The sequence below is a fragment of the Lagopus muta genome, chromosome 1, assembly GCF_023343835.1.
Source record: "Lagopus muta isolate bLagMut1 chromosome 1, bLagMut1 primary, whole genome shotgun sequence".
In the NCBI taxonomy this organism is placed as follows: Eukaryota; Metazoa; Chordata; class Aves; order Galliformes; family Phasianidae; genus Lagopus; species Lagopus muta.
The window spans coordinates 18742303-18749971 of NC_064433.1; the positions used below are offsets into that span (position 1 = coordinate 18742303).

Below are 7669 nucleotides of genomic sequence, written 5' to 3' on the forward strand. Positions count from 1 at the left end.
GAGCTGACAGCCTTTACCATTCATGCTCCTCTCATCCAATAGCTGATTTTTCACCAACCGCTTCTACCTTAGTGTTGCTCTAAGAAGTTAATAAAATGAAAAACTATTTCCATGTTCATGGTTGTTTTTTTTTTTTCCTCTTTGGAAATGGTATGCTTTCAAACATGATGGGGCATTTAAGAGCTAGCCATACCTCTCAGTATGTAAAAATAATGCTCAGCAATATTTTAAAATTGCTCTTCTCAATGCATGCGTTATTTTCAGAACATATACTTTAATTTCACCAACAGAGGTCAGTAAACCACTGAAAGAGAGAGAGAAGTATGGCGAGAACACACTCCTGTCAATCTTCCTAACAGATCCTTCTGACAGATTTATTTATTCTTCTTCAAAGAGGTCTTTTTTCGTTTTTCAATAAATGCAGGCTTAGTTAACTGAAAAGAAAAAAAAAGGAAGTCAGCATATGCTTATGCGTTCATGCAAGAGAATGAGTTTTACTAAGGAAATGAATTATACAAAACGCTGTATTGTTAAAACCTTTCAGCACCGGAGTATGTGAAGCACATTATGACGAGCGGCATGCTTATAAGCACAGGTGTGATCGCAGCTAAATCAGTTTGTTAGGGCTGAAGCCGGCTGCAATTTAAGCTGTATTTTGAACAAGCTGCAGAATTCTGTTTTTCAGGTTTTGTGCTGTGGAAAACCAACCGGTATGCAGAGAGTATAAAGAGGAGGATCCCACGGAAAAAGCGTTTAATGACATTAAAATAACAACAGATAGCAGCACGGCAGGAAGCAGGAGCTGTCACAGACCTGTTCATTTTGACAGCAACACTCAGCTAATGGAACTATATTAGCACATCATTTTCCAACTTTCAGCTGTAATGAAAAGCTATTTTTACAAATCATTACTTTCAGTGTAAGGTGTTTCATCCACGTGTCTTCCATTAGTATTCAGGGAGTTTCACAACTAACGCTGCCTGTGCAATACTGAAAGCACACCTTTTATGTGAGCTAATCCCAGAGGGGAGTCAGCACCAGCGCCTGTGTCCTTTTGACCTTCCTCCTTTTAACACATTTTGCCTCAGTAGCAAAAGGTGAAAACTTGCTTTTTAGATTGCAAAGCAGAACTCTTCAGCAGCATTTCTCTACGAGGGCAAGGAAAGTAAAGCAGACTCCTGTGGAAACTTTAAAGTGCCCAGTTCAGCGATCAGCAACAGCTTGACAGATGTATTTTTAGAACTGCTTTCCTGGTAGCCCTTTGAAGCTCGCCCACACCACCACTGCTCTCAACAGCTGTGCGCATGTGAAGCCACTGGAGTGGAAGATGTTAATTATCATCAGCTCCTGGAATTTCTCCAGGGACTACTTGTGGTTGGAAACACGCCTCTCTGAAGAGCTGCGCCAGGCACTGGGATCATCTCTCCTCTGGTTTATCTGAGTCCCTCCTCTTAGGGAAAAGGTTATCAATTACCCTCCCAATCTTCACTTTTAAGCTTTGCACTCTCAGGACCCGATGGTGTGGCTGGGCTCAGCAAGAATAACTGCAAAACCTTTGCATTTGCATCTGATTTCAACAAGGGTGTATGCGAGCTCCTCAGGGACTGGGTTTAATATATAGAGAGATTTTGATTAAAAACTTGAGGAAGTAAAGAAGGAAAAAACATGACAAATGGATGGATACAACTGCCTTCTTCACTGTTTTGTTTTCCTACTGACAGTTTAAGTCTGTAAAGCCAAGAGAAAGCCACCTCCTCTCCCTCCCATCATCAGAAAACTGCACACACAGAAATGGTCTGTTCCCCTTTTGCCATACCCCCTGCTATTCACTGGCATTTTTAGTCTGAGGTGGTTAGCATCAGGAGCTTGGTATGATGTAAGCAAGTGAGATATTTCCCGCAGAGAACCAAAATAATAGTAGATGAGCTGGCAGAAAGATCCCCAGAAAGGGAAATAACACAAACCCAACAGATCTTAAGCCTTGCCCATTACTATTAATACTACAAAGCACCCTTAATGACAGAACATATCCTTAAGCGTACCTCGTAGATCCCTCAGGGGTAGTTAAAGCCCATAATCATCTCCACCCCCATAGAAAGACCAAGTCAGGTCAGTCCTCTCTGGCTGCACAGAAACCAGGAGGATGAACATCAAGCTGCAGGACTTGACTCCCAGTGCAGGAAGATGAATGTTGAGGGCACTTCTCTCCTCTTTGCTATGAATGCTGATTTTCACCTTCACCACTTCACAAAGTGACACAGCAGACACTTCTGATAACGAGAAGCTGAAGGAAAGCAGGCACCCCATTCTAAGCATGCTGGTTGGCCTTTCCTGTAAGTGCACAGGAAATTCCCTTCTACCCCCAGGAGGAAGGGGTAAGAGGGAGGAAGGAAATGGAATGTAATGGAAAGTAAACATGTCAACTATGAAAACAGTCACCGTGAGCAAGTACAGAAACACTTCTTTGTTGTGTTTAAGGACAATGAGTACAGTGGTATTTCAGTTATTCAGTGTTTACAGAGTTGAAAAAAAATACATAATCACAGCCCCTCCCCCTTCATGTAGGTCATTAGTGCTGCTGCATTGTACACCTATTGCAGTTCAACATCAAATCAGGTAATCAAGAAGTAGATACAGCCAAGATGAGCGATTGCTTAATCCTTCCAGAATGGACATTGGTGGATAGCATAGGCCTAATAACTATGGGTTGGATGTTGTTGACATTTAGAAGAGAAGTTCTTCACAGCACTCTAGCTCCCCAGCTGGATTCAAGAGCAATGGTGAAGATAAAAGGGACTACACACACACAGAAACAGAACTGTTATATACAAAAAAAGTTTAATTGAAATACCTGTATAAAAAATATGATCTCCATACATTTCACACTGTTGAACAGAAGAAAAAAAAAATCCAAATCCAAGCTGCATAAATGCAACCAGATCACAGAAACACAGCTATTAAAATAAATTAAGGTTTATGACTCTGCCACTCTACCTTCCAGAGCCAATGCACGGAGACTGTACAATGTCAATAATTTAAAACCCTTCCAAACAGCATTACTTTACATTTCTGGTTCAATACCAGACAAAAGGCATACTGACTAACTTTAAAAAGTCATTCTATTTCCCTTAAATTAGACTTTGTACAACAATTTTCCATCTTCCAACAAAAGTTGATAAGGTCAGAAATATTTTTTGTCTTTTTTTTTTTTTTTTTTAAACAAAAGTTGACAGGAATGCAGAAAAAAAGTGCCATGGGCAAATCACTAGACTTCCCATGGGGAGAAGGAAGGGAAAGCACAGTGTTGAATAACTCTAACCAAATAAATTAACCAAATAAATAGCCACAGCTGAAACCTGTGGGAGGTCTTCTAAACTTCAAACAATAAATAACTGTATAGTACATGGGAAAACCAAGTTTACATAAACACATTATACAGGTATGGAAAAAAAGTAAAGTCCTTGAATATTGCATTGATTGTGCATTCAACATGCCCATACATACTCTTAAGACTCGCAGGGTGACAAAAGGCCGGGGGGAGTTGAGAAAGGGGCTTCTCATGCCCAGTGGTAGAGATGATAAAAGGAAACATGAATAAATGTTTCCAATAAAAAAAGCTGATATACCTGTTTGTATTTCTGTGCAGGCTATAGGAAATATTTTGAGCAGCAGAGGTGGGTTGGATTTGGAAAGGGGCGGGGGGCAGGAGTGAAATGTCTGTGTTCAAGTATTCCATCACCAGTGGATGGGACTACTTCATTCAATCACCAAACATGTTCTCCAATGCATCATAGGAGCTGCTTCCCCCAGCACAGAGTCTGAAGGCAGCAAATTCCTATGATGAACTGGATCTTCTTTGGACATACACAGCTCAAAAAAGAAAGTCCCACTGAAGCAGCTTTCAAAAAGGCACTCAAAAGCAAATAAAATCTAGTCCAGGCTCTATGAGAGCAAAAAAGTTTACCATGTATTCAAGAGGTCACTGCTTTCTTAATAAGGTCAGTCTTTGACTAAGTACTGGCCTGCAACTCCTAAACATCAGCGTTTCCAAAGGAAATCTCTCATTCCAAAGCAGAAACCAGCAAAAGGGGAAAATAAAATCAAGTCCCTCAGACAAAGATTCAACTACAGAATAATGAATGCATTTTTCTAGCCCCTCCTACGTATTGGCAGCAGCACTGTGGTCTTTCTGCTTGTAGCTCCCCTCCCAGTGCGAGGTCCTTAGCCATTCACAGACTCTCATTACTTGAACTTGTGCTCGATACATCAGTATCAAGGGTCCGTAGCCTTATATCACAGTCCTCAGACTTCACTACTTCTGATTTGTGCATCCATTGATGGTCAAAAATCTGCTCAAGTGTTGGTCTGTCTGAAGGCCTCAGTGAAAGGCACCATTTGATAAGCTGTTGACATTCTGGAAAAAAAAAAAAAGAAAAAAGCAATGTTAGACTATAAAAGTAATCTTAAAAGCAAAACAAGAGAAAAACAACTCCAGTGTACAAAATTTAAATTATCTACAAACAAAGAAAATAAAGAAACCTACATCCCCTCCCTGGGATCCCTCCCCCCAAAAGAACAACAAACCACACAAGCAAGGCAACCCTCCCAATTCATTCCCTACACAACTCACCAGGTGAAATTCTTCTCCTGAAATACAGTCGTCCCCGCAAGATCTCCTCATCCTGCTCAAATGGGATGTCCCCACACACCATGTCATAAAGGAGGACTCCCAGAGACCATACTGTCGCTGATCTCCCATGGTATCTGTGGTATCTGATCCATTCTGGAGGACTGTATACTCTCGTTCCTAAAAGAAGAGCAACAACAGGAAAAAAAAAAAAAAAAAAAAAAAAAAAGAGGATTAGAGTGCTTTCCCCTTATTCAAGGCCTTATTCAAGGACATCTCACAGGGCTAAATTAGGTTCATGAACACAGCACTATGGAAGTCACAAAAAAAAAAAAAAAAAAAAAAGTCAAAAGCAGTGATTTTGCCTGGCCCCAGCCCAGCAGTGGTGTAACTCCAGGTCAGTGCCGGGTGACACCGCGGCCTGGCAGCGCTGCCCGTTGCAGAGAAGGAGCCGCCGTCAGCTGGCTGTTGACGAAGGCAGCTCCCTTTCACTGACCACGTGGCGTCTGCAGCATCACACCAAAAATAGACACAAAAGGACAAAGGGGGCTGGCGGGGAGGAGGCGGGCAGGCAGCAAGGAGGTGAAGCTCGGGTCCGCCTTATTACACGGGGCTAAGCCGCTTTATCCAATTCCAGCGGGCAGTAAACAAAATAAGGCCGCTCACCCCTTTTTTTTTTTTTTTTTAAGAAAAAAAAAAAAAAAAAAAAGAAAAAAAGCCCCGTGCAGCGCTGCGGCAGCCGCCGCCCCCGGAGCGCTCCGTGGATACCAAACAACAGCGCTGCGGTGATGCGGGGTCACGTGGCGCGGGGTCGGGTTTCACAACAAACAGATGTGGAGTGCGGCGGCCGACGATGGACCCGGGGGGGGGTGCGGGGAGAGGGAGCGCAGCCCCCGCTGGCATCGCTCAAGGGAACGCGCTCCGCTTTGGGACGCTGAGCCCGGAGCTGTGCGTTTAAGGGGAGCGTAGCGATTCACTGATTTCGCGATCTGCAATGCGGGATTTCCAGGACACCACGAAGGGGAAAAGGGGGGGGGGGGGGGGGGGGTGAGGGGGAAGCTAAAAATTGCTCCACACAGAAAAACAGCGCGTCCACCCCGGGAACATACGACACTGGGAAGGCTCCTTGTAAACAGATCGCCCTCTAGGAAAAAAAAAACGCGCTTTTTCCAAGGCAGGGAAATAGAAACTGCTGCGTCACCGCCCGGAATCGCTCCTTTCCTACGCAACCGAACACCCCGAGCCGCGTCGGGTCCAAAGGTTTCCGTTACCGATGGCCCCGATAGGAGGGAGCGCAGCGGGCGGGAGGGGCACGCACGTACCATCGAAATCGGTGTAGACCGTGTCCTTGAGGAGGGCCCCCGAGCCGAAGTCGATGAGCTTCAGCTCGCCCGTGCGCAGATCCACCAGCAGGTTCTCGTCCTTGATGTCGCGGTGCACCACGCCGCAGCCGTAGCAGTGCCGCACGGCCTCCAGCACCTGCCGGAAGAACCCGCGTGCCGTGTCCTCGTCCAGCGCGCCCTTCTCCGTGATGAAGTCGAAGAGATCCTTCACCAGCTCGGGCCGTTCCATGACGATGAGGAAGCCGTCGGGCCGCTCGTACCAGTCCAGCAGCTTGATGACGCCGCGGAAGCCGGAGCCCACCTTCTTCAGCAGGACGATCTCCAGGGGCACCATGACGCCGCCCTGCGCGCGGGGCCGCGGTCAGCGCCGTGCCGCAGTCCGAGGGGCGGGCGCGGCGCTGCGGCGGCGGCGACACCCGGCAGCCCCCAACCCCCCCAGCCCGCTTCCCCCCCATCCCCAAGACCTACCACCCCCCCCCACCCCCCCCCGTGATCCCTCCGCCCCACCAACGCGCGCACACACACACACAAAGGCCCCCGCGGACTTACGATCGTGCCCCACTCGGTCACCCGCTCCTTCACCACATGCTTCACGGCGACCTGCGCGGTGCGGGAAAAGAGAGGCGCCGTCAGCGGGCACGGCCGCAGCCCCGCAGCCCCGCGCCGCCCCGCAGCCCGCACCCCGCGCTCACCGGCAGCCCGTCGGCCGTCCTGCTGCCCGCGTACACTGTGCCAAAGCCGCCGCTGCCCAGCACCGAGCCCACCTGGTACACTTTATCGAAGGGCTCTTTCTCCACTTTCACTGGGGGAGAAACACAGCGTTAGTGGCGGCTCCAACAGAAATAACGATTAGAAAGAAAAAATCATGGAGAAAAAAAAAAACAAAAAAAAAATCCCAGAAGGGCGCTACGTCCGTGCGGCACAGGGCGTTTGGCTTTTTTTTTTTTTTTTTTTTTTTCCTCTCCCCTAAAAGCCGTCTTCTCCGGTTATATAAAAGCGCAGCGCAGGTCCCAGCGCTCCGTACCTGGCGGCAGGATCTTGACGGGCAGGTGGTCCATGCTGGCGGGGCTGCAGATGTGCGCCAGCGAGCCGAACTTGGAGAGCAGCATCTTGCGGCGGGGGTCCTCCCGACCCCTCCTCGTATCTCCGGGATCCCGGCGGCTCCGAGCCGTCCTCCTCGCTCCGCCGAGCCGTTCAGAGCCGGGCGGCGCCGGGGCCGCGCGTTCTGCCCGCCCCTGGGCAACGCCGCAGTGGAGCCGTGGCTGGCGCAGGAGCCGCGCCGCCGCCGTGCCTGCCCGCGCGCTTCTGAGCCGGCGGCGCCGCGGAGCCGCCTCTTAACTCCCAATATTTTGGTGCGGGCCGAGCGCGCGAGGATATCCCTCCGCGGGGGAGGGGGAAACACCTCTCACCGCCACCGCCCAGCCGGCCCCCTCCCCTCCGCACCGGGGCGCCCGCGGTGCGGCGGCCGCGGCTGCAGCTCTTCGTCCCGCCCCGCGGAGCGGGCGGGCGGGCGGGAGGAGGGCGGGGGCCGGGGACTACTTGTTTGTAGTAACCGACGCGCAGCGTTACGGCCGTCTGAGGCTCCGCGCGCACTAGCTGCCAAAAAAAAAAAAAAAAAAGCGGGAGGGGGGGGAGGGAGATTCTCCCTATTTGCGTTAACATTTCCGGACGGCCAATCAGGGAGCGCCTTTTCAAAGGG

The 7669-nt window shown here is 49.0% G+C and overlaps 1 protein-coding gene across 1 annotated transcript; it reads right to left on the bottom strand.

Annotated features, from left to right (window-relative positions):
* Positions 1-2444: 2444 nt before the first annotated feature.
* PIM3 (Pim-3 proto-oncogene, serine/threonine kinase) lies at positions 2445-7291 on the bottom strand. Its single transcript, XM_048942234.1, has 6 exons — positions 6995-7291; positions 6663-6772; positions 6520-6570; positions 5950-6313; positions 4631-4807; positions 2445-4414 (listed from the first exon to the last, which is right to left on the bottom strand). The coding sequence occupies exons 1-6, from the start codon at positions 7077-7079 to the stop codon at positions 4230-4232; spliced, it is 972 nt and encodes a 323-aa protein (XP_048798191.1). The 5' UTR covers positions 7080-7291; the 3' UTR covers positions 2445-4229.
* Positions 7292-7669: the final 378 nt, after the last annotated feature.